Source organism: Mesoplodon bidens (genome assembly GCF_964165515.1).
Source record: "Mesoplodon bidens genome assembly, chromosome: 6".
NCBI classification, from domain to species: Eukaryota; Metazoa; Chordata; class Mammalia; order Artiodactyla; family Ziphiidae; genus Mesoplodon; species Mesoplodon bidens.
Genome location: NC_138162.1, coordinates 2,522,305 through 2,547,969, shown reverse-complemented (window position 1 = coordinate 2,547,969; position 25,665 = coordinate 2,522,305). Strand labels below are relative to the sequence as shown.

General features: G+C 61.2%; 1 protein-coding gene across 5 annotated transcripts in view; it reads left to right on the top strand.

The window, feature by feature from the left end:
* The window catches only part of VAV2 (vav guanine nucleotide exchange factor 2), a 177,992-nt gene that overhangs the window by 130,532 nt on the left and 21,795 nt on the right, over nucleotides 1–25,665 (top strand). For all 5 annotated transcript variants that reach the window (XM_081237303.1, XM_081237302.1, XM_081237299.1 and 2 more), the window contains exons 5-14: nucleotides 4,090–4,192; nucleotides 6,990–7,088; nucleotides 9,139–9,207; nucleotides 10,224–10,324; nucleotides 17,471–17,570; nucleotides 18,429–18,524; nucleotides 19,189–19,257; nucleotides 20,779–20,865; nucleotides 23,398–23,483; nucleotides 24,177–24,309. In XM_081237303.1, coding sequence (XP_081093429.1) covers nucleotides 4,090–4,192; nucleotides 6,990–7,088; nucleotides 9,139–9,207; nucleotides 10,224–10,324; nucleotides 17,471–17,570; nucleotides 18,429–18,524; nucleotides 19,189–19,257; nucleotides 20,779–20,865; nucleotides 23,398–23,483; nucleotides 24,177–24,309 — 943 coding nt within the window. The remainder of the gene's footprint in view (nucleotides 1–4,089; nucleotides 4,193–6,989; nucleotides 7,089–9,138; nucleotides 9,208–10,223; nucleotides 10,325–17,470; nucleotides 17,571–18,428; nucleotides 18,525–19,188; nucleotides 19,258–20,778; nucleotides 20,866–23,397; nucleotides 23,484–24,176; nucleotides 24,310–25,665) is intronic.

Here is a 25,665-nt window from a genome sequence, read left to right as displayed (position 1 = left end):
GAAAAAACAGTAGTCCCAAGCTTCCTAAATTCTAAAACCTCTATGATAAAACTACAAAATGTTGCTGAGAGAAATTAAAGACCTAAATAAATGAAAGTGTATACTATGTTTGTGCGTTGGAAGATGATATTGTTAAGATGTCAGTTTTCCCCCAGATGAAACTGTAGAGTCACTACAGTTCCTATTATAATTCCAACAGACTTTTTTTTTTAATTGACAAGGTGATTGTAAAGTTGATATGGAAATACAGTGGACTTTCGGATAGTCTAAACAGTCCTATAAAAGAACAAAGCTAGAGGATTTACACTGCCTGATTTCTATAAAACTTTCTATTTAGTTTTATACTTTTGGGGCTTCCCTGGTGGCACAGTGGTTGGGAGTCTGCCTGCCGATGCAGGGGACACGGGTTCGTTCCCCTGTCCGGGAAGATCCCACATGCCGCGGAGCGGCTGGGCCCCGTGAGCCATGGCCGCTGAGCCTGCGCGTCCGGAGCCTGTGCTCCGCAACGGGAGGGGCCACAACAGTGAGAGGCCCGCGTACCGCAAAAAAAAAAAAAAAAAGAGAATGGATGTCAAATTGTGGGATTAGGACTCAGCAATAAAAAGGAATGAATTGCTGATGAAGGCAACAGCCTGGATCCCAGGGGCATGATGTTGAGGAGGGGAAGCCAGACACAGACGTGAATGTAACAGACGATGCAGCTGATGCAACGTTCTAGAACAGACGAAGGGAATCTCTGGTGAAGAACAGTCAGAGGCGGGTTACTAGGGGAGGGGGAGGGGTCGATCAGGGAGGAGAGGGACTTTCAGGGGAGATGAGGATGCTCTGTGATGTCACGGGGTGTGAATTACACAGGGGCGTCCCCTTGTCAAAATGGTAGAGCTAAGGGTACATCTCCATCTACATCAATCCTATCCCCCAAATGAGAAGCCTGTGTTAAGGCATTCCGCCCCATGCTCGAAACGCAGTAGGTGCTCTGTAGGCACAATAGGTGCATGTAGACGTCGGTGCATGCCTAGAGAATGTGGGTGCCAGCGAAGAGGGTGGCGGAGAAGGGACTCTGCCCCTCGGCACCTTCCGTAGGACCCCACAGTCCACACTGGTGTCCAAGCGTCTTTCAAGTCCCACCTGTCTGGGAAGCTTCTGACCTCTCCAGCCTTCATTGTCCTCTCCGTCAAGCACAGCTCTTGCTTGGGGCCCTAATGGGGTGGGTGCCTGCATCACCCTAAGATCGACAGATGGCCGGATCTATTTCTCTGAAGAGCCCTCAGTGCCCACGCCATCAGGTCCTCAGCCAATGAAGACATTGTGACCGGTCCACCTGCCAGGGGCTAGCAGAACAGGAACGTGGCTTCTGAAAGACCGTGTGGCCAGTTCCCCGCCCGTGCACCCCGGCTTCCCCATCCACACGACAGAGAGCTTTGGGCTCAGTTGCATCTTGAGCCCTGATTCCAGTTGATGATGGTGGAGGCTGCATGGGGGTCTTTGCTGGAACAGATTCTGAGCTGGATGGGATAGAGTCCTGGGGTCAGTTAGGATGTCCCCCCAAATGTGGGATGAGGAAGGGGGCTCCTGGGACGGCAGATTGCTGTCCCTGCACCTGATGGCCTCGAGGACCCTTTCCAGGCTCACGTTCAGTCACTTTATTCATTTCATCGGCTCGTAGAATATTTAACTGTCAAGGTCCCCCACCCACCCCACTTCCTTCCACCGGCCCATCAGAGCAAAGCTGATGACTGTCTTCAGACGGTACGAGCGGGCTGATCTGCCTTCGAGGTGTCTCGCTGAGCAGCCCGGGGGCTTCCCTTCTCTTCCACGCTGTCAGAATTCTCGACAGTGCCTTTGTCACCAGCCTCGCTTGGCTGCACGACAAAAATCCAGGGTGTCTGGCATCCTTCAGAAGGAACCCCTGCAGGTACTTGCCTGGACCCCCAGTAATCTGGTGGTCAGGGCTACGGGAACTGTTTCCTTTGGGGGCAGCCTCTGGAGAGGCAGGGGTGATCTGTGTCAACATGAGTGACCGTTTCCAAGGCCCATCTTAGGGGACAGAACCCCCTCTCTGCCTTCTCATTGGTTCTGACAGGACCTGGGAGCCCTGTCACCATCTGGGTGCTGATTTGCACCCCAGTTCTCGGCACTGCCGACGTCCAGACACTCGTCTCGCAGTGGAGGGCGGGTGGGAGAGGGGAGAAAGGATGAGCTGGGGCCGAGACCACCCCACAGCTCCCTGTAGCCGCTGTGGAGCCTCAGTGTGTGGTTTTCTAATCTGTGAAAGGGCCTCAGTGCTCTCCATCTCCAAGGGTGTGTTAAGTTGAAAAGCGTACATGTTTTCCAAGTGCCCACACGTGCATTGGCATCCCTGTGGACGGGCTCGTCGGTGGGTGAGTGACTGTTCATGTCACAGTTACAGGGGTCCGTTAGCTGGCCGAGCCCCGTGTGATCCGGCTTTGTCCTCAGGCCAACTTCTGCTTCCTCACACCTGGAGTGGTGGTGGTAAAGCAGCAAGTGACACACTCCCAAAGCAGCAGCTTCCTCTCCCTCCCTTGCTCATCAGCTACCTGCGGGGGTCTCATCAAGGTGGACACTGGCTCACCCCATCCCTGGAATCGTCCCCCACAGAGGGAGGTCTGATGCATCTACCCACTGTCCCATTGCAGCTCAGCCCCACGGGGGAGGTGTCCAGGGCTCTGGGGAGACTGGCTGCCACGACCTTCCTTGAATACGACACATTCTCTCCAGTAGGTTTGTGGCGATCTGCCTCCCCCGCCCCAGCCTCTAGAATGACAGCTAATATTCAAAAGCTAGGTTTGGGACGGGGCCAGAAACCCACTCGTGAGAGCCGCTGGGTATCGTTTCTGCTCTCTCCTCCCTCCCCTCCCGCCTCCAGGACTCTGTGCGGTGGGGAGGGGAAGTGGTCCACCTCATGCTGACGCCTTTCAGAAGAGAACTTTGCCAGGCCTCCTTTGAGCCAGGCTATGAGATGTGTCCTCACACAGAGAGGCACTCGGGGCTGGTGTGGGCCTCCCGGGAGAGCTGGCCTCTGAGCACAGCCTGCCCCAAGGACGGACCCCACGGCAGGCTGAAGAGCTGGCTGCCCTGGGCCCAGGGTGACTCCTGTCCCCGATCCCCAGGCCAGAGTGACCCCTGGGGGCCGGGGGCCTGTGGGAAGTGAGGGAGAAGTCGGGTTGGCTCACTTGCTGTTGGCTCTTTCAGTGAAATATTTGCTGAGCACCTACTTTGTATCAGGAGTGGGGATCAGAAGAGAGGAAGCAGTTGGGTTTTGTCTGGGGGAGAGACAGGCTTATCCACAGGCACTTATAAAATAATTGGAGATGCAGTGAGAGGGATGCCCTCGGTACAAGAGCTCCAGATGGAGAGTCCCGGATGGCAGACTGGGCGGGGGATCCCAGAGGGCCTCTTGGAGGAGGTGTCCCTTGACTGGAGGCTTGCAGATCAGAGGGTATAACTTGCTGGGAAGATCATGAGCTGAAAACAAAGGTTTATCGAATCGTTAAGTTAAGCGGTAACTTCCTGGCTCCTTCGGGAAGGCGCATCGCAAACTCCTCGTCCTGCTCTGTTCTGCTTCCTTGCTGACGGGTGGGGGAATGTCCACGTGCCTGTGAGCTCTGCACGTTGACCTTCACACTTCGACTGCTGGGACTGGGGAGACCTTGGGCTGAGCCAAGAGCACTCGGGGCTCCAGGTCCCAGGCGTGGGCCCGGGGAGAGGGCCTTCGGTCCCCAGAGCTGGGCATGCCTGTCCATCAGCTATGCAGAGATTCCCGTGAAGGCAGTATCTCGCCCCCGGGCCCCAGCGTGTGCCCCTGCTTTTACTAAAGGGCTGAGGTAGGTGGGCTTTGTCATGGTGGGACCTTCCAGAAGAGCGGCAGGCAGAGCACAAGGCACTCCCAGGCTGCCTGGGTTAAACTACCAGAAACCACGGGAAGCAGGTGCCCTGTCCTTGGACCAGGACACTGAGGCCGAGAGGGAGGGCCTCTCGGTGGCCCCAACGGCCTCTCCCCTCCGGGGGGCCCCCTCGTGGACGTGGCTTCAGCCTCCCACCCCTCTCCCCCGCTTCCCTCCCGTGCAGTGAGCATGACGTGGGGGAGGACATCTACGACTGCGTCCCGTGCGAGGATGAAGGGGACGACATTTATGAGGACATCATCAAGGTGGAGGTGCAGCAGCCCATGGTGAGCCCCCGCGGCCCTCCCTGCCCCACCCCAACCCTCCTTTAAAGCCTCTGCGCAGACCCCACCGTCCGAGCCACCAGCGGTGGCGGGGGGGGGAGCTGCACCCGGTCCTTCCTGGCCACTGTGGGGTTCATCCCCTGCGCCCGTCGGCCAGGTCCCTTCTTTCCTATGAAGTGTTCTAGGGAGATCGGGATGTGACACCGCTGCCACCCCACCTCCCCGGACGTGTTGCTCTGGAAGTCTCCTCCGGAGGGCGTGCAGGACCCCAAGTCCTTCCTGTCCAGGGAGCCTTAGATAGTGACGCAGTGCTGGTCTCAGGCAGCCTGCCTCCCTCTGCCCTTAGCCGGTCATGCGTCTTTCCTGCGCGAGGATGTTTATTTCCAACGGGCGTCGGCTGCAGCTCCGTGTGCTGCCCACAGCTGCTGTACTGGGGAGGGAGGGTTCCTGCCAGGCCAGGACGGGAGATGGGGACCTGGTGGCGTGGACCACAGCCCTTTCGCACCCCCAGATTCCTGGGGGCGGTCGCGATGCCAGTTGCCCACTATGGAGGCTTTTGATGCCATTTGCCTTCACCAAAGAAATGGGGGAAATTTCTCTGAAAGCAGGTTTCAGTCTTTTCCCTCAGTGTGGGAGCCACCAGCTGGTGGTGGAGAAACAAAAGGGTAGGACACAGCTCCCACAAGTCCTCTCAAAGAGGCCCTTCCCACTCTCTGCCGGGAGACATGCCGAGATGCCGGGCAGTGGCTCACAGCCCCAGATGCTGCTTCTAAGAAGCGGGTTTCTCATTTTGCCCCTCAAGGGTCTGAAGGTGGGTTTCGGTCCCCACAGTTACCAGGAATCTCACTCTGGAGAGTCAGCTGTGGGTCGGTGAGCCGAGGTCTGTCCCCGCCCCAGGCAGCCTTACAGTAGGCAGCTCTACCCCTGACCTTCCAGGGAAGTGGGCTCAGGGGGCCGGAGGGCTCTGCTTACCTGCCCCGGCCTGAGAGGCTGGCTGGCCTCCCACATCGCCAGCAGGCTGAGTGAGATGGGCGCCGCCTGACTCCCCAAGCCCTTTGGAAGCTGGGTGTCCTTGGGTCAGGCGAGGGCATGTGGGTGTAGTGGCCTGTGTGTTTGTCTGGGGGGACCCCCTGCCCCCTGGCTGTACAAGCTCCCACGAGAGACCCCGTCTGCACCTGGCTTGCAGAAGCCCTCGAGTGGGCTCTCCCCAGAGGCCGCTGCTGTCCCTGGTGCTGAAGGCACATGACAGGACCCGGGGCGTCTGCAGGACCTGCGGGGCTGGGGGAGATGCCCGCCTGTGTCCTGGGGACAAACCAGCGTCCCACCTGCCCAGCGACGCGTAGCGGCCCAAGTCTCGGCGCTGGGCTCATGAGCTGTCCTGTCCATCCAGGCAGGGCGGGCATCCTGCCACCCGCCAGGTCCTCTGAGATAAAACAGCTGGTTTTATTTCCTCCCCTGTCGTGTCTGGAGCTATCTGAACGGTCTAAGTGGAAAGTATTGGGAATAGTGGTGTTTCTAAAGGAAGATACAGCCAGGAGATGGCAGGTGCCACTCTCAGAGCCCGGCCGTGGGGAAGCTGCCCTGTGCTCGGTCTCGGTGCTGTCCCCGCCGCCCAGCCAGGCTGACATGCGGGTGGGCAGAGGGTGTGATGGGACCTCTGGGGCTGTTGGCTAATGTGGGCGAGCTCCCTGACTTCCCCGAGCTCGGCTTGAATAAGCATAAGCACTGCTAACTGGTTCTTTGCCCTATTTATTTCTCCATGCTTTCAGATTAGATACATGCAGGTAAGTGGTGGGTGGAGGGGAGGCCCGGCGTCAGTTCCACCAGCACCGTCTTCCTCTGCCTTCCGGGAGGAACTTGGGACCCTGTCCCCAGGGAGACGCTTTTGGGCACCACATTCTTACACGCAGTTTTAGGGGAATTGTGGACCCTCAACACTGAATTCCCAGGCTGAGCGGGGATTCGGGCTTTGGGAAGGAGCCTGGGGGCCCCGGGTGATGTGCCTGCCTGGCAGCTTACTTTGGAGAACTGTGGCCCCGGCCAACCCATGCGGGGCCCTGGGGCATTTCTTGGAGGAGGAGGAGGAGGAGGATGACGTCAGGGCAGGTAGGAGTCCAAATGGCACATCCCACGTCCCAGCACTGTCTCCCCGGAGCCTTGCTTGCTCGGTCAGCCTGAAGGACTTAAGGAGAGTGTCTGGACCGTCCACAGAACCTCCGGCAGGCAGCCCACCTGCTGCCTCTTCCCCGGCCCCTGTGGCCACAGTCTCTTGGTCAGTCCCGCCCCAGAGGTGGGGCAGGCCCTGCCCCAGGGGCGTGTCCTCCGTGACCCCTGCCGACGGGCTGTTAGCTCCAGAACCTGCTCAGAGGCAGTGGACATTTGGAAAGTCCAGCCCTGTGGGGAATTGTCTTCTTTCTCCGAGGCACTAACAGGCTGAAGCTGGGAGGGTGGACCAGTTGGTGGACACGGGTCCTCAGGGAGCTAGCTGGTCAGACCCTGTCTCTGTGCACATGGTCGGCGCTTTAAGCATGTGACACCTGCCGTGTGTGCTGGAGGGGTGACCAGTCCGGTGGAGACAGATTCAGCAGCCTCTGTCCCATCTCTGCACTGTCGTCAGTTCTCAGGGTCACACCACGTCCCCTCCCCTGTGCCTCCGCCTGCCCGTCTGCAGAAAGGAGGGGAAGGGCCTTTTGTCTCCCACGCCGCCCCCTTCACGCTCGGTGACCCCGCGGCCGAGCCCGGGCGGGCGGCAGGTGGAGGGCACGGCGGGGTCCTGGCTGACCTCCTGCGCCCCCTCTAGAAAATGGGCATGACGGAGGACGACAAGAGAAACTGCTGCCTGCTGGAGATCCAGGAGACGGAAGCCAAGTACTACCGGACCCTGGAGGACATCGAGAAGGTGGGCGTGGCCGCCGGGTCCACCCAGGACCCCTGCCTCCTGGGAGACGCTGTCACCGGGCAGGGACTCAGGGCAGCGGTGACGGAGGCGGGGCTCAGGGGCCCTCTCGGTTTTGCACCCTCCACCGAAAAGGAGGTCGCCCTCACCTCTCCTCTGCCCTCCTCTGCCCTCTGACCCCACACAAGCTGTGGGCTCCACTCAGGCCAGTTCCCTCGTCAGCTGCCACCCTTGGCCCTGGTCCCACCTCCCACCCTTTGGCCTCAGCTCGGACCCTGGACTGCTCCTGAGCTTGTTTCGGAGGCTCCTTCCAGCCTAAACTGGGCATCATTATGGCTTCTGCTCCTGAATGCGCTGAGCTAGGCTCTTCATGTTTGCATCCTCGCCCAGAGCTAGACGCTTTCTGTATACACTCACCGAGGCCAGGTGCTGAGGGAGCTCTTGATGTATACCTGCTCCCTGGGGTGCTAACAGCAGTACCACCCACTGTGGGCATCCTGCACCTCGGATGCAGTTGGGCCCAGTGACGTGAGTCTCTGGAGCTCCTGGGGCGGACTGTGTGCTCCCTTGAATGGCTGGTCAGTGCTGTCTCCCTGCCGGCCTGCCCAGCTCCTAGAGAACCACGGATGGGCCTTCTCCTGCCATCCGCCCTGGCCTCCTGTGGTCGCTGGCTCGGTGCCATTTCCCTGTCACTTGGGCATCCTCATTGCCAGCTGCCAGTGCTCGCTGGCATGAAAGGACCAACATGGTTTTTGAGATAGTGGCTAGATCCTGGCTAGTCTTTCATTGCAGAGTAGGGCCAAGTGTAGCCATAATGGGGTTGCCTAAGTAGGTCCCCACTGTTTAGGGCATGGTGGAGCCTCCAGCCAGGAGTCGTGAGATGCCCCTTGGCCCCAGGTCTGGCCCAGGCTTCTGACCTTTCCCCTCCTCCCGCCCCACTCAACCCTTATGTGTCCACCCTTCAGCTCCTCCCCTGCACCGACCACTAGCTTTTCTGCAGACACACGGTCCCAGCTGCCCACCCCGCCCCCAGCAGTCCCACTCCTTTGAGTCCCAGCTCCCAGGTCAGCTGCTTCCAGGGCCCTGCAGGCTTCACGTAGCCCGAGTTTCGTCGCAGAAAACCGGCAGGCCGCTGTGGCCCGTCTCCACCCCTGGAATGTGGGCTTTGAGGGCGGGCGCTGCCCGTGTACGGGTGCAGTGCACGTCGGGGGTTGAGCTGGGGGCGTACCCAGCCGGGGTGTGCGTGTGCTGAGTGCTCTCGGGGTGATCGTGTTTGTAATCCTCCCCTAACCGTGTTGCCATCCCCGTGTCAGGTGAGGAAACGGAGTCACACGGTGGCCCGTGCCGGCACAGCACAGGGAGAAGTGCTTGGGCGCATCCAGCAGCCACTAGTGCTTTTTCGTTTGGACAGGTCTCTCTTGCTGCACACAGCGGCCAAGGAGAGGGCCAGGGGACCAGGACCCTGTGGGAGAAGGGGCAGGGGAGAGGGGAGGGTGGCTGGTCGTTCCCTGTGGGGGCCTCCAGGAGGCCAGGGGCAGAGGCACCCCTGCTACTGTGGCGCTTGCGGGGCTGGAGCGGGCCTCTTGATGACAGATTTGGGGGTGCACTCATGGGCGTAGGCTCAGGAATGGGTGTCGGGTGGGAATCACGGCGCTTTCTCGGTCCTCAGGCTCTCCCGTGGGTGATGTCTCTCACCTCCCGGGAGGACCCCACTTTCTCAAATATCTCAAAAAGCAGAGCCCACCCTGGCTGGCCTTAGGGTGGAAGTCCAGTACCACATGCAAGGGGCCCTCTGTGGAGCTTTGCCCACCTGGCGGGGCGGGTGCTCGCGCTGGTCCTCAGGCCTGACCCCCAGCCGGTCCCACACTTCCCGCGCAGGTCTCCCCTTCTCCATGGCCGCCCCGCAGGACCCTTGATGGGGGAACGGGGGTGCTGCCTGCAGTTGCCTGTTTTTCTCTGAGGCCGTTAGAGCCCCTCTGACCGGCGACTGTGGCCTCGAAGGTGACTGGCATCCTTCAGGCGGTGATGGCAAGGATGGGCTTCTTTCTTCCAGAACTACATGACCCCTCTGAGGCTGGTGCTGAGCCCGGCAGACATGGCGGCCATCTTCATCAACCTGGAGGTAAGGGTCCCACCGCTGGCTCACCGTGTGTGGGCTGGAGGTCCTAACCTGCTCGGACGTCAGGCGGGCTCCCACTTGACCGTCCCCAGGGCTTGCATGGTTGATCCTGGCTAAAGGGTGTTTTCGTGGCTGACAGATGAGGGGGTGGTGAGCAGGCCCCCTTTTCTCCGGGACTTTGGTTTTAGGAGATGGAGGACACAGTTTCTGGGAGCTTCCCTGCCCAATACTGTGCTGGCGGGTGTGCCTGGGGCGCACACACGCCCTGGAGGAAGCATTAGGCTTTGTTATCAGTGGAAGGAAGTGTGTCCCCTCCCCCTCCCTGAGCAGACAGAGCGCTCTCACTGCTCTGCGGTGTGTGAACAAGGACACCGGAGGGCCATCCCGCGTGGGGAGGCTCACCTCGATGTGGTCAGCAGAGCCGGGGCCAGAAGCTGCGTGTGGGTGGGCTTCATCGGGGAGCGCTGGCCCTGCTCTTCCTCGGGATGCCAACGGCTTGAGCGGTGGCCGCTGGTCACCTCCTGGGTGAGGCTGACGCAGACCCCGGAGCTTCACGGCCCCTGCGCCCCCCGACCCAGACTTCATCCTGCTGTGAGCAGTGGCCCACGTGGCCACGGAAGGACTGGGAACCTGGACAGGGGATGGTGCTGCCTGCTAGCCACCCCTCTGCTCTGAAGTGTGGACACACTTCCCCAGGGCCAAGGCCCCCCTTTCACAGCGGAGAGACTTCACCCCTCAGGGCCCCTGAGCCCCTGCACTCCCTCACACAGCGGGCGGGTCCCGAGGATGCTGGCTGGGGTCGGGCACCGTGTGTCTGGACAGCCTGGTGCAGACTCTGGATGGCGGTAGCACCTTCTAGTGAACGGCAGCCGGTGTGTACGTGAGGAAGTACACCCGGCGCCAGCTGCTCACGTGGACGTCCTTCCATCGAAACGGCAGCCCGGAAGGAGCGTGGTCGCAGAGCCCGTGTGCCCCCCAGGCTGCTGTGCCTGCTCACGCATGGTTGCTTTTTGTCCCAGGACCTAATTAAGGTGCATCACAGCTTCCTGAGGGCCATCGACGTGTCCATGATGGCGGGGGGCAGCACGCTGGCCAAGGTCTTCCTGGACTTCAAGGAAAGGTGAGTGGCCGCGGCCTCTCCGGTTCCATCGTGGGGGCGGGGCAGAGCTGGTGGGTGAGTTCACCCAGGTTACTGCTGCATGGTGCCCGAGGTGGGAGTCGGTGCTCCCACACTCGCCCTGTCCTCACTTGTAAACTGAGAAAACTGCCTGCCCTCCCTGCCGTCACAGCCTGCATGGGAGGGGCCTCTCGGGGGCTCCAGCCGCCCCCTCTGCCTCTATTCTTGGGGGTCTTGGTGGCTGAAGGACACTCATGCCATCACGATGCCCCTGCCGTGCTGCAGACCCCATGGGAATCGGGCACCGGGAGAGTCTGCCCCTGAGTTCTGTGCCTGGGGGGAGGTGACCTGTGGCACCTGCTGCTACAACTGCACCCACCCTTGCCTGTGCCAGCCTGAGTGAGGGGCTTCAGGGGCTGCAGGGAGCCATGGCTGAGAGCCCAGGCTCTGGGTCCCCAGGGCTGAGGCCGTGCCGCTGCTTCTACATGACACCACAGCCCAACTTCTTTATCTGTCGGTCAGGGTCCACGATGGCGTCTGTGCCACTTGGTGCCCTGAGGGTGAGCAGAGCCCAGGCCTGCGCTGCCGACACGCTGGTCCACACCCAGCAAAGGCTGCGGTGACCGGGCAGGTGTAGGGGCCGGACCTGGGCAGCCGGGCGGGGGTGCGGACGGCAGCCCTGGACACAGATGCCTGGCCGTTTTGGCATAAACTGGCTTCAGCCCTGAATGTGGGGAGACGTGGTTCTGGGACCAAGAAGCGCAGAGCCCTGGATCTTCCAGTGGTGCCCTGGTCCTGTGCGAGTCTCCGCAGCTTTGGGGCAAGTGTCCGTGGAGCCCGAGGGGGCGTAGATGCTCTCGTCAGAATCCGAGGCGGCCCGTCTTCTCCAGACGCCTCCCAGGTGGTTAGGCTGAGTCTAGACGCAGAGAGGGCGCCGGCCTCCACCCCGCCAGAAAGTCACCTGTGACGATCATGCCCGTTAGTGGGGTCCCTGGTCCAGAATCAAGACTGTCAATGGGAGAGAGTGACAGCTCTTTAGGAATCAACGCTGGGACCGTTTTTTTTTTTAAAAATTATACGTTACGTGGCCCCTGTGAATCTATTTGATTGTTTGCTTTAAGCGCCTCTGTTTGTCACCCCAGTTGATGGAGGGGGTACGGAGGCAGCCTTCTGTTCTCTAGAATGTGCTGCTGGAGCCTGGCAGGGGGATTGGGATTCTGGAAGCTTCCAACTAGGTGTGAGGGGGCAGGTGTCAGGATGGCACTGCCGTCCCAGCGGAGAGCCCGGGCCCTGCTTCTTTCCCTTGCGCCGTGGCAGCTGGCGCTTCAAGACGGGATGCTGACGAGGACAAAGCCAGATGACATGAAGGGCTCGCAGGATGCCAGCATTGCAGGGTCCTGGGAGATGGTGGTTTTTAGCCACTGAAATCTCAAGGGATGCATCAGCAGATGGTGCCTGGCTTTCTGTCCCTTGTAGAATCTTTGGAGAAGGAGCCTGACGGTTCTGTCTTCCTGGTGCCTCTGCCTGGCTGCTTGTTGAAGCCGCCTGGGAGCTTGTTAAAAATACCAATTCCTGGGCCTCCCTGGTGGCGCAGTGGTTGAGAGTCCGCCTGCCGATGCAGGGGACACGGGTTCGTGCCCTGGTCCGGGAAGATCCCACATGCCGCGGAGCGGCTGGGCCCGTGAGCCATGGCCGCTGAGCCTGCGCGTCCAGAGCCTGTGCTCCACAACGGGAGAGGCCACAACAGTGAGAGGCCCGCGTACAGCAAAAAAAAAAACGATTCCTGGGGCTTCCCTGGTGGCGCAGTGGTTAAGAATCTGCCTGCCAATGCAGGGGGCACGGGTTCAAGCCCTGGTCTGGGAACTAGATCCCACATGCCACAGAGCAACTAAGCCCGTGAGCCACAACTACTGAGCCTGCGCTCTGGAGCCTGTGTGCCACAACTACTGAGCCCACGTGCCACAACTACTGAAGCCCGCGTGCCTAGAGCCCGTGCTCCGCAACAAGGGAAGCCACCGCAATGAGAAGCCTGTGCACTGCACGAAGAGTAGCCCCCGCTCGCCGCAGCTAGAGAAAGCCCGTGCGCAGCAATGAAGACCCAATACAGCCAAAATATATATATATATACCGATTCCTGGGGTCTGATGAGGGGTCCTGGGAGCTGTAGAAGGCACCACAGGGGCCAGTGGGGACCCTGGGTCCGTGTCCCCCTCATCTGCAGGAGGGTCCCCTGCATCGCCCATCAGGTAACTCTCAGCTCCACTCACAGCCCTCTCTGCACAGGCAGCTGCATTCCCAGGCGCCTTCACCTGGGGTCACCTGAACGTGCCTCCCCCAGGCTCCCTGTAGCTCCAGGCAAGGAGCTGTGGCCTCCTGAACGGGCAAGGATCCTCAAGCCTGCTTTCTGAGGGGCCATGAGTCGGGGGGCTCCCGGGAGCCATGAGGGAGCAGGCACTGCCCATGTACAGGTGGCAGACGCAGCCAGAGGAGAGCAGACAAGCTTTCTGCAGGCACCAGCAAGTGTGGGCATGCTGGCCAGCCCGGGCAAGGGGACGGGGATCAGGTCTGGGGGTCAGGCCGGCTCCCTAACCCGCCCTCTGCCCCCAACAGGGTTTTCCTCTCACCTGGCTGCAAGCCACCATGCTAGGTGAGCCCATGGCGCCCCGCTGGTGGACTTGAGCTGACTGTCAGACCTCACCCTCACCCAGGTGACGGGCACAGCAGACACTTCCCAGCACCTCGTTAGTGCTGCGCCTTGGCTGGGGGTCGGATGGGCACTGAGGCCCAGTAACCCAGCTCAAGGCCGCGTGGCCGAGGTACAGGTGGATGACCTGCCCTCTCCTGGGGCCCTGCACGTCCCCAGCGCAAGGGCTCTGCTGCCTGGCCTGTCCCCGTGGTCCAGTTTGCCTGTGAACAAGACCTCGCTCCACCCTCTACGCCCAGCCTCGGGCTGGCCTCCCCGCAGGGCTCCTTTCCTTTGGGAATGACGGACGTTTCCGCCTCGGAGAACTGCAGTGAGCAGAATGCGTCCTGGCACCGAGAGCTCTGCAGACGGTCACCCGCCCAGCGAGGCATCGGGGGTCCAGGCACTTTTCTTGGGGTCCCTTTGGGGGAGGGGCTGGCTGCATTTCACCAGACCTCATTTGCCAAATCACTGTCCATCCCAGCGTCCGCCTTTTCTGGCACGTCCCTTCTTATTTCTGAGTCAGCCCCTAAGGCCTTGATGTTCGCTGGCTTACCGATTCTGCACGCACTTATGGAGTGCCTGCTGTGTGCGGCTCCAGAGCTCTGGGCCAAGGACATCATGGTGAGCGAAGCAGGCTCAGCTCTCCCTGGGAAATGAGTCCACAGACAAGAGCCTTACCGTGGGCTGTGATAGTGCCTGAGAGCCCAGGGAAGCGGGGAGGGGGATGTGGGGCAGGACTTGTAGCACAGGCTGGGGCCCCCTGAGGACCTGGGGGAGCCACGTGGGGAGTAGAAGCCGCGGGAGAGCCAGGAGCTCTGACTGTTTGGGGAACCGGCAGAGGCCGGAGCAGCGGGCCCGAGGGGGCGAAGCGGAGGTTCTCCAAGGAGCAGTTACAGGTTCTGCAGGATCTGGTGGCCAAGACAGGGATTCATAATTTTTTTTTTTTTTTTTGCGGTATATGGGCCTCTCACTGTCGTGGCCTCTCCCGTTGCGGAGCAGAGGCTCCGGACGCACAGGCTCAGCAGCCGTGGCTCACGGGCCCAGCCGCCCCACGGCATGTGGGATCTTCCCGGACCAGGGCACGAACCCGCGTCCCCTGCATCGGCAGGCGGACTCCCAACCACTGCGCCACCAGGGAAGCCCCGTGATTTTTTGAGGAGGGCAGCAGAAGCCATTGGGGAATTCAAGGGGCAAGATGCCGGCAGCTCATGACTGATGAAGGGTGGGGTAGCGTCCAGGTGTGGTGTGAGCAGTGCGGAGTGGCAGAGGACAGTCACCTCCCTCTTTTTGGAGCTTATTCTCCCATGAATGCAGCCTCGATCCTCAGACAAGGCAGAGGCTTCTGTTAACCTTGCTGTGTGGGCTTAAAGAGGCGTCTCCCACACGGAGGGAGCTGGCTCTCGGGCAGGGTTTGCATTGAAGTCACATTGTTTGTATTTATCGCGGGGGCTGACCAAGGTGGGCCTGGAGCCTGACTTCTCGTGGGTCCGTGGTTCGGGCTGGATGGGGCCTGGGGAGCTGGTGGCCCGGTGGTAAGGCGGGAGGACCAGCTCTTAGGAGGGACTGTCTGTGGGGCTTTGCACACGTGCTATCAGGAGGAATGTCGTTCAGCAAGGCAGGTTCCCCGTCCCAGGACCCCGTGGGATTCCCGTGAGTGTGGAGAGAGAGGCTCTGGGCAGGTGAGGGCTTCGGCGCTCTGCGGCTTCTCCTTGCTCTTAGGTTAGGTGGACGGTGCTGCCCTCTGGCTGTGATTTCCATTCACGGGAACCAGGGTCTCTGGGGGCCTTTCATCTCAAAGCCCGAGGTCAGGTGGTCCGGCACGGAGACGACCCTCTCGTACCCCCTAGAGCCCCCGCAGGGGTTCGCGTGGCTGCCCTGTCAGGATGGCTGCCCTGGGACCATCAGCCGGAGAGCCCTTTACCTCCCGCCCTGTCCAGAGCTCCTTTCCCAGATGGGGCAGCTCAGGATGGGAGAGGGATGGGGTCTTGGCCACGCGTGGTCTCAGCTTATTCCCGTGTCCCGGGTGAACACCTGGGCGCGTCACCTGTGTCCTGGGACGTGCTCCGTCCTGTCCCCGGCTGTGTGGGCTGAGACAGAAGTGACGCAGTGAGGAAATAAGGCGTCAGATGTATTTCTGTGAGAGGCATTCAGGCTCCCTTTATGGGGTCGGAGTTGAAAGTTCAAGCAGTTAAATAACATACCCCGGAGCTGGTGGCCAACATCTACCACCTCATGAAAGTGCAGAAGGTTGACGAAGCTCGCTCAGCGGACAGTCCGGGACACTGGCACGCAGGGTCAGCGGGGACAGAAGTTAGGAATGAGGTGGCCACGTTACATGCAAACCGGTCGATTTCCTCCGTGGTAAGAGCGCTGGAACCTTTGGGTTGCTGCTCCAGCGGGACGGAAATCACGTGCACAGAGCAGTGTCACGCAAGCGTGCCATCAGGCCGGGTCGGGAGACCGCCTTCCCCGGGGCCTCGGGTGGCAGGTGTTCCCAGGTGCTCCAGTGGGACCTTGCACCATCAAGTCCTCCATGTGTGCGTTGCCTTACTTCCAAGTTTCTGGGTTTTTTTTTTTAAACTTTGGTTCATGAAACTGGCTTTCTTTCCCTTCCTTCCTTCCTCCCTCCCTTTCTTTTTGGCTGCGTTGGGTCTTTGTTGCTGCGCATGGGCTTTCTCTAGTTGCGGCGAGCGGGGGCTACTCTTCGTTGCGGAGCACGGGCTGTAGGCGTGCAGGCTCAGGAGTCGTGGCTCGCAGGCTCTAGAACGCAGGCTTAGTAGTCGTGGCGCACGGGCTTAGTTGCTCTGTGGCATGTGGGATCTTCCTGGACCAGGGCTCGAACCCATGTCCCCTGCATTGGCAGGCAGATTCTTAACTACTGCGCCACCAGGGAAGCCCCTTAATCAACTTTTATATGAAAATTCCGAATTTAATAGCAGACTCCTTGAAGTGGAAACCAGGGCTCAGGTTCTCATGCGAAGTGGCTCCTGGTCAGTGTGTCACACTCTGCCAGGTGCGGCCGGGTGCTTTCCGAGGCTTGGGACTCAGGACCCGGCCGTCTGTCCCAAACCCCCAAGGCCCCAGGGAGGGGAGACCTCTCCAGGGGCTCACGTGGCAGAGCCGGGGTGCTGGATGCCCGGCCCAGGTGTGGTCACCGCGGGTCCCTCGGGCCGTGCAGGGAGAGCCTGGGGAGTCCCACAGACCCAGCGGGATGCAGTGTCATCTCCAAAGTGAAGCCACACAGGCCTGACTGCGTCCCCCCAGCGCCTCGCCAGGTACCCCAGGGTGAAACAGCCTCCGCGCAGGACAGAGAAATGGGCCTGAGGTCGTCTTCACCCGAGCTTCCCAGAGCTGGGCCGGGAGAAGCCTCCAGACGTTTGCAGACACACAGCGTAACCTGCGTCTGGCAGGGCGTCCCTGGAACGTCATGCGCGGGGCCTGGCCTCTCGGTGCCGCCCTTTATTAGCTGGTGACTCTTAGCAAGTTCACTGAGGCCTCGGTTTCCCCACTGGGAAGTGGGGCTCATCACCGCCACCTCTATAAGTGGGTTAAAGGGTGGTGACACTGTGCGTGGAGCTCCTGGCCCTGGTGGCTCCCAGAGGTGGTGACGTTGCAGTCATCTTATTATAGCCAATGACGTCACCTGCCTGGTCCTGCTCCAGGGGCCTACTCGGTAGTCGGGTGACAAGATTTTGAAAGATGAAGTTTCAGGCTAGTAACCCAAGGCCCTGAAAGCTCTGGACCCCGGTGCCGGGGGCTCTGGTCTGCGGCCCTGGAGGATCGTGGTGGGGAACAAAGCAGAGGGTGTTAGGAGAGAAGCAGGATGGCGGGCAGGCAGTGGACGCAGGGGAGGCCGGAAGCGGGGGAGGCGGGGCTGGGTTAGACAGAGCTCCTTCTCCCCCTCCGCACCCCGCATCTTCCCTGGATCCGCGGCCCCTCCCAGCCCCCCGTCTCCCAGGTGATGGGGGCTGACGTCACCCTGCCCTGAGAGGCCGGTGGCTGGAACCCAGGCACAGACCATCGGTGCCATGTGGCAGCAACAAGGGCTGGCCCACGGGGTCCCCGCACCTCTAAATGTCAGCTCAGGAGCCGGCCCCCCAGGGCAAGCACAGAGCCGGGCCGGGCCTTGGTGCCTGCTGCCTGCGGGCTGCAGCATGAGCCGCCTGGGGAGGCGGGGGCTCCTGTCTGGCTTTGGCCCTTTCCAGGGGCGGGATGGAGGGCTGAGAGCGGCACCCCCAAACCCCGTCCTGACCTGAAACAGAACCACAGAAGAGGGCCTCCTTGGGTTCGGGGAAGGCAGGGGCAGCCTCACGGAAAGAACAAAACCGTGAAATGTGCTCACGCGTGAGGAGCTGTCACGGGGAGAGAGCTGCTTGCTACGCTTACAGCCTGACGTGAAGACGGCTCGGGCTCACACCCTGTGTGTGTGTGTGTGTGTGTGTGTGCACGCGCCCGCCGTCCAGGCTCCTGATCTACGGGGAGTACTGCAGCCGCATGGAGCACGCCCAGAGCACGCTGAGCCAGCTTCTCGCCAGCAGGGAGGACTTCAGACAGAAAGTCGAGGTACCTGGGGCTTCCCGGCCTGGCCTGGCCCTTGCCATTTCCGAGCTTCCAGTTCCCTGGCCTCTTACCCGTTTCATGGGAAGCTGGGGACGGGGCAGTGATGGGACATTTTTGGTAGGTGTTTTTGGCAGATGATTTTTTTTCCTTTGCATTTTGTTGGGGCTGAGAGTGGGCAGGGGGAGGTCACCATCCCAGGCCAGGGCCCAGCCTGGGTGCAGCTGTGGCAGAACCTCCGGACTAGATCCGGCTGAGTGGGGGGCTGTGACTGAGCCCTGGCCCTGGCCTATCGGGACCCCACGGGGGCCCCAGGTGATGGACATCTGCTGGGAGCCTCCCACCCCTGCCGTGTCGTCCCCCCAGAGGCTGGGCTTCCCATGTTGTATCTGGCCGGTCAGACGGTTCCCAGAGTGAACCCTGGTGCCACGTCCCTTTGCTCCTGCAGTGCTGGGGGTGACTCGCCCCTCGGAGAGGCCCAATGCCCTCGTGTGTCCAGGCAACCAGTGGGGAGCGCCTGGTTCCTGAGGGCGGTGCCCCCCTTAATGTGAGCTGGCCTCCCCCAGTGTCCCTGGTAGACCTCAGGCCAGGCGTCACTCAGAATCGCCCCCATGTGGCCCCTGCAGACCCCTGAGGCTGTGAGGGGCAGCAGGTCCCCTACCCGCCTGCTGTGAAGCCCACCCCTCTGCACATGCCTGGTTTGGGGAGGGTCTCTGGGAGCCGGACCAGGGGAAGACCGGACACCTGGGCCCCAGTTCAGGGCTTGGGTCTGCCCCGTCCCCAGGCTGGGGGATGGGAGTGTTGGGGTCCGGTGTCCCCGGGCAAGGATACTCTAAATCCACCTGCTGCTCCCCCGATGCCCAGGAATGCACCCTGAAGGTCCAAGACGGGAAGTTTAAGCTGCAGGACCTGCTGGTGGTCCCCATGCAGAGGGTGCTCAAATACCACCTGCTCCTCAAGGTGAGACTGGCTGGAGTGGGTCAGGGCCCAGCAGCCCCTGGGGCGTGGGGTGGAGCCCACAGACAGGCCAGGGTGACAAATGAACAAGCATGTAGAGTAAGGCAGCCCGCGCTTAGCGCCTAAAAACTGCAAAATAAGTATCAGGCGCTACGCAGTATTTGTGTGTATTATGAGTATTTATCAGTTAGTATACAAGGAAAATTATTATTTAAATCAGTAAAAGAAAAACCGAGAGAGACGGAAAAGCATCCTCAGGCCAGAAATAAGAGCTCCTGGGGCTCACCTCTTAACTCAGTCTCTGAGCTTCCTGGTAGCCACGGAAACAGGAAGTCCTTTGGGACAGACAGACGTGCGCGGGGGACAGTGGTTTCTGTGAGGTGCTAGGCAAGGCTCTTCAGTGAATCAGCAGGTCACCTGTTAGCTCGGCCCCTGGCTTTGTGCTGTCTTAATGTCCCCCCCGTTATCCACAAGAGTTGGAGACACCTCGCCTCGAAGCCGTGTGTCCCCTGGGGGAGGGCTCGCTGTCTGTCTGCCGGAGTTGGGCGGCTGGACCAGAGCCAGGGGGTGGGGGGGACGGGCCTTATCTGCACACCCGGGGCCTGGTGGGGAGCGGGCCCAGGCTGGGACCCCTGAGTGGTCACCCACGCCTCACCCCCACCCCCAGGAACTTCTGAGCCATTCCACCGACCGGCCCGAGAGGCTGCAGCTCAAAGAAGCGCTGGAGGCCATGCAGGTGGGTAAACCGAGGCAGGGGAGAGGCCGGGCCAGCCTGGGGCTTCATGGAGCGAGCCCGCCCTCTTTGACTGGACCTGGGTTCGCTAACACCCTTTCCTCGGCGATCGGAGACGTAGATCTTCCTGGGACGGCAAGAGTCAGAGCAGGGGCAGGGCAGTGGATGGGACCCACCAGGGGCAGAGGGGGCGGGTGGAGGGGCTTCCCTAAGGCTTCTCTTCTCTAGCCTCCCCTGGCCCACAGCGACGCCCCCCGCCCCGGGCCTCCCTTCCTCTCGCTTCCCTGACCGTCTGCCAGACTGTCGCCGGAATCCAGGCACTGGACTCAGTGCTGAGCCATCTGGCCCTCCCCTGCCTGCTGCCCAGTGTGTGGCATCTGCTTCTGAAATGCCCACTCCACCCAGGCACAGCGCCTCTCCCCTCCTCCCTCCGTCCATGGAAGCCCACTTTGCAGCTCAGCCCCCAGAAGGAGAGCCCAGCTCACGTCCCTCCCCCTCTTAGAACCCTTCTGTGGCTCCCCACTGCCTCCTGAGTCAGGCCCAGACCCTCACCCCGGCACGCAGGCCTCCAAAGCTGCGCTGGCTTTGCAGTCATGTTTACCCTTAACACCCCACCTTCCAGGCAGGCTTGGCCACGCTCAGGCCCCTGAAGGTGCTCCGTTCTTTCCCACCTGTGTGTCGACTCCGGCTGAACCTGTCCTTGTCACCTGGCAACGACCTGTGCATCCTCCATCTTTGCCAAGTGACCTTCCCAGGGAGATCGCCCACTCTCTGGCTTCTGTCCCCCCACTGCTCGGCCGTCTGTGTCTGGAGCTTCTCTGAGCAGCCTGTCCTCCTGGAGAGCCTTAGTCCAAGTCCTGTGCGAACTCTGTGGCCTGTGCCATGGAGGCCCCAGTGGTTGCACGGCTCACCAGGCCCATCTTGTTATGTTCCTGCCTAGGGGTCTCAGATTCTGCCTGGCCAGTGGGCTCCCTGTGTGGACGGGCAGGAGGCACTGGAGGGGAGGCTGGAACCAGCTCTCACCCCCTACCCACCGCCTGGCTCAGGGGCTCCACCCTGGGCTCTGGGTGCCTGTCCTGCTGGGCCCTCTGGATCGTGGCGGGCAGTGCCCCCTGGTGGCCAGCAGGAGACTGCAGCCTGTGGGTAGCCGGGCTGCGCGGTGGGGTTGCCCTTCTTCCACGCAGGCTCTGTAGGGCCAAGAACTGGCTGGTCCAGGTCGACATGGTTGTTTTCCTTCTATTCTGACCTAGAAGGTGGCCGAGTGACGGGGTGGAACGAAGCTGTTCTAGGAGGAGGGATTTCCTGGCCCACCAATGGGGCGCAGCTTTTCTGCCTCGTTTGTCAAGTGGGGTGACGCTTCTCACCCCTGCGGTCATTTCGAGGGCCAGCCACCTCTCGGGACAGTGGACGGTGCTTTGGAGATGCCCAGCCCTTGGACGGTGCCGTGGGGTTCGTGGCTGAGCCCCCTCACACCCTGCCCAGCGTGGGCCTGCTGACCCGCTCCCCACCTCTGTTGTGTCCCAGGACCTGGCGATGTACATCAACGAAGTGAAACGAGACAAAGAGACCCTGAAGAAAATTGGCGAGTTTCAGAGTTCCATAGAGAACCTGGTAAGTGCGCTGGCTCCCCAGACGGTGAAGACAATCACGGCCATATATGCATGTTTTAAAAAATGACTTTCACGGGCTTCCCTGGTGGCACAGTGGCTGAGGGTCCGCCTGCCGATGCAGGGGACACGGGTTCGTGTCCCGGTCCGGGAAGATCCCACATGCTGCAGAGCGACTGGGCCCGTGAGCCATGGCCGCTGAGCCTGCGCGTCCGGAGCCTGTGCTCTGCAATGGGAGAGGCCACAGCAGTGAGAGGCCCGCGTACCACAAAAAAAAAAAAAAATTACTTTCACAATCTCAGCATTGAATAAGCGGAAGGGTGACCACACGCTCCGTCCGTCTGGGTCGTGGAGGCACGTGCAGCCGTGCTGAGCGCTCTCCGCCGAGAGTGTGGAGCAGCTTCTGGAGCGGAGGCTGACCTTGCACTGCCAGGCTGTGCACCGAGACCAGCCCAGGGGCCCTGTGCACAAAGGTGGCCACTGGCTGAGGGCCCGAGGAGAGGAACGGTATTGGCTGCTCTGCCCTCCCTCCCCGGCCTGGACCTGGACTCTCTTGGGTCCAAGAGGACAGTGCGACGCCCGGGGGAGCGTGAGGCTCCTGACGCTCTGGGACCCCTGGCTCACCCACACCTCCTGCCCCCATGAGGGACAATAGAGAGGGTTTGGTCACCCTGCCCAGGAGTTGCCCTTGAGTTCTCCCCTGCCCCTTGACCTCTAGCAGGCAGGGCTGACACCTCATGGGAACTTATCCTCATCCTGGTCCATCAGAGGCTCAGCCTCAGGGCGTTGGGTGAACCACTGTGTCCTGCGGGGCGAAGGGCTGGGCCATCCCAGGAAGCGGGCACTTCCCCGCCTGTGCCAACCAGTACCAGCCTCACGCTGATCTGCTGAATGTCTAAACAGGGTTTCTCCACCTCGGCACTGTTGACATTTGGGGCTGGACCATTCTCTGTTGTGGGGCCTGTCCTGTGCATTGTGGGATGTTGAGCTGCACCCCTGGACTCTGTCCACTAGATGCTGGTAGCATCCCCACCCTTCAGGGGCCCAAGTCATGGCCACCAAATACAACTCCCGACATCACGAGATGTCCCCTGGGTACAGAATCACCCCTGGCTGAGAACCCACTGGTTTACATGCATTTTCACTCTCTGGTCCCTGAACTTTTAGAGTCCGGGTGAGTGTCTGTCAAAAGCAAATCAGCACAGAAGCTTTTGCAAAGGAAGCCCCACATGCCCAGGCTGACACCTGGTGCCCATTTGTCTGGTCCTCGCCGACCAGGGTCAGAAGAGCCGAAATAGGACTGTGGTACAGGCACGTGGCGTGAAAACAATCGTGATGTGTCATCCAGCAAAGAAAAAAGAAGTCGCCGAACAGCATTACGACCCGACGCCATTTTTCTTTCCTTTCAGAGGGCAGAGGAGGTTAAGGATGGCTGTGCCCCAGGCTGTTAGCGGTGGTGTTAGTGCCTGGTGGGGCCTGGGGCTGTTGGTTTTCCCCTCGTTGAGCGTTGGATGTTTTCAACATGCTATACGATGGATGGATGGGCACTACTTTTGTGACACGAAGACTTTTTTTTTTAAGTTTTTACATACGACTAATTCTTACTCATCAAATGACAAAAGTTAAACAGCAGGTGAGCAGGTGTGGAGTGTTCCTGTGGGCCAGGCACCCTGCTCTGCCCAGCCATGTGGTTTTTTCTGGACCCCATCCCAGCAGGTGGAGCTGGTGCCTTTCTTCCCACACTTTGGAGATGACACACAGAGGCCCTGAGTCACTAAGCAGGGTGCTGGTCCCACCCTGGGTGACACCCACGCTGCGTTCTTCGTTTTGCTCAGGCAGATCCTGGAAAATGCAGAAAATTCTGAAAGAAGTTGCTGAGAGCCCCCGTCGTAGCGCCAGGCGGGCTGGCCTGATAGCGTTTTGCGGCATCCTCTCCTTCCTGTTCCGTCCGCGTAGACCGCACAGGGAACGTGCCCAGACCGCACAGGGAACGTGCCCAGAGACGTCTCTCTGAATCAGAGCAGAGCAGAGATGCAAACCAGGCAGAAAACGAAAATGAAATCCTTGCAAACCAGAGAGGGGGTTCAACTCGAAGGCTCTTCCTGTGGTCGATGAACCACCGGCAGGACCCCCGCGCCCTGCCCGCCCTCTATCTGATAAGCGCTGTTTGTTCTCTTTTTAACTTGGTTTCTCGGGGTCGGGCGTCTGGCGTTTCCCACCAGGTCCCTGCTCTGGCTCCATAACAACGGTGGCCTGCTAACTGACCCACACCATCAATCGCCCTTTGTTGCTGCAGAGCTGGAGGGAGTCCTCAGCAGGGCTGGGTCTGTGGGGCGCGGCGTCTGCAGGCCCACTTCCTCCCTGTCCGCTTCTGTCCTCAGCACCAGCCGGGAACCAGGGGGGCTCGTCTCACATCGCTCCCGCCTTCGGTTTCTGCGGAAAACGGCCGCCCCGGACGCGTGCCCACCTGCCTTGCTCTCCACGTAGGGAACTTGCTCTGGCACCGGGGCTAACGGTCTTGCCCTTTCTTTCCCAGCAAGTGAAACTGGAGGAATTTGGGAGACCAAAGATCGACGGGGAACTGAAGGTCCGGTCCATAGTCAACCACACCAAGCAAGACAGGTGAGCGGAGTGGGCGCCGGGCTGGGTGGCACCCCTGAGTCAGACATGCCGCTCCAGGGCACCCTGCTCCCCAGCGGGTCTGGAAACAGCTTCTCATGTGGACTTGGCTCTGGGTTGCTCCCTTTTCATTGCTTCCTTCCTTCCTGGTGAGAGCGACGACCAGTGGCTGCCACGCCCGTGGGGCTGCCCTGCCTGTGGCCGGCACTGGACAGGCCGGGCTGGGGGATAGCCAGAGGCCCGGCCTGCGAGCGCACGGGCTCCTGGGAGCGGCCGTGTGAGCTGTTTGCCAAAGGACTGGGCAGGATTGCGAGCCGCGACGCGAAAGCTCCCGGGGGGCTGGCAAGTCCTCCACACACACCTGCTGCGTCCAAGACCTGGGGCCGTGCCCAGGGTCACAGGAGACATGAGCCCTGCCCCACGCGGCTCCCAATCCAGTGGAGGATGGACGTGTAAATGGGCAGCGACCGGCAGAGGCCAGTGCTGTGAGGAAGGCCAGCGGGGGCAGGGGTGTGGAGGATCCAAGACTGGGCCGAGGGGTCAGAGTTAGCGAGTGGACCAGGCAGGGGGAGGGGCTCAGGCTCGGGGAGGGAGCAGCCCTCGCACTGCCCACCCAGGTGCCCGCAGCTGTCCCACGGCCTCGGACCCCAGTGCGCTGGCCGTGCTGACGGGCCCCTGGCCACGCTGTCGGGCCAGGTACCTGTTCCTGTTTGACAAGGTGGTCATTGTGTGCAAGAGGAGGGGCTACAGCTACGAGCTGAAGGAGATCATCGAGCTGCTTTTCCACAAGATGACCGACGACCCCATGAACAACAAGGATGTCAAGAAGGTGAGCCCCCGGCTTCCTGGTGGTGACAGAGGGGCTCCTAAGGCTGGGCCGCCCGGTGCGGGGCAGGCACTGACCCCCCCTGAGGGAGGAGTTGTGGGGTGGCCAGAGAAAGCGTGGTCAGGTGGGCTGGCCTCCACCCGCTCTGTGCTGGGCCCGGCACCCCCCCTGGCCTTTTGTCTGAGTCTTTCCCAGCGGGGGTCGGGGGGGCACGATCCAGACTGCAGTTCCCCAGTGAGGACACTGAGCAGAGGGGCCTGGCCTGAGGCCGCTGGTGAGAGCCCAGCCTTAGACCTTGGCCGCCTGGCCCATGTGGCCCCCTGCAGCAAGCAGACCCTCCTGCCCCTCCCCAGCCCTCCCGCTTTGGAGGAGGGCACTGGGTGGGCCTTGCTGTGGCTTGTGGGACTCTGATGTCCAGCCGGTGGGCTGTGGCTGCTGGGGGTGGGGCCGTGGCTGGTGAGGGAGGGGCCATGGCTGCTGGGGGTGGGGCCATGGCTGCTGGGGTGGGACCATGGCTCCTGGGGTGGGGCCATGACTGCTGGGGGTGGGGCCATGGCTGCTGGGGTGGGGCCGTGGCTGCTGGGGGTGGGGCCGTGGATGCTGCTGGTGGGGCCGTGGATGCTGAGATGGGGCTGCTGTGCTCTCTGGTTCAGTCCTGCTTCTGCACCCAGTGCTTGAGTACCTATTGTGTGCAGCCCTGGGCTGGGTGTGGGTGCCAGGAACCAAAGTGCTAAAAGAGCCTGGACTCCTGAGCTTACAGGTAGAATGCAGGTACCACCTGGAAGAGCTATTGGGGGTGACCTGCCTAGCCCTGATGTCCAAAACAGGCCACTGGGGCCCCAGAGGCAGTGACCTGAGGCCACCTCCCAGGCTCAGGGCTGAAGACGAAGCCCCCCAAGTTCCACCCCGGCACCTGCCCCTGTGGGAGGAAGGCCCCTGCCATGGTGGTCCCGTCCTGGGGCACTTGGCAGTGGGCAGCGTCCTGGGTCGCGGCACCCCCGCGGGGCTGGGCCAGGCCTCTTGATGACCTCGTCTCCCCTTTTCCTTTCCTCTCCGCGCTTCCTAGTCTCACGGGAAAATGGTAAGCCCCTGACGCTCACGAGCTCGCTGCCTTCCTCACCTCCGGCCCGATGCCGGCACTTCCTCCTTGAGCTGGGAGTGGGGTCTGGGGAGCCGGGTGGGCCTGAGCCGGCTGGGTTCCTGGCGTCCTCCTCCTTCCTCCCCTCAGTGTCTGGATTAAGAGGACATGTATTTATGATAACAGATTTGCCGGCTGCACAGGGTGTCAAGTGAAACCCCCCCTCCTGCCTGCCCCACCCACTCCCGGTCCCTGGAGGTTAAGGACCTGGGTGGTTTCAG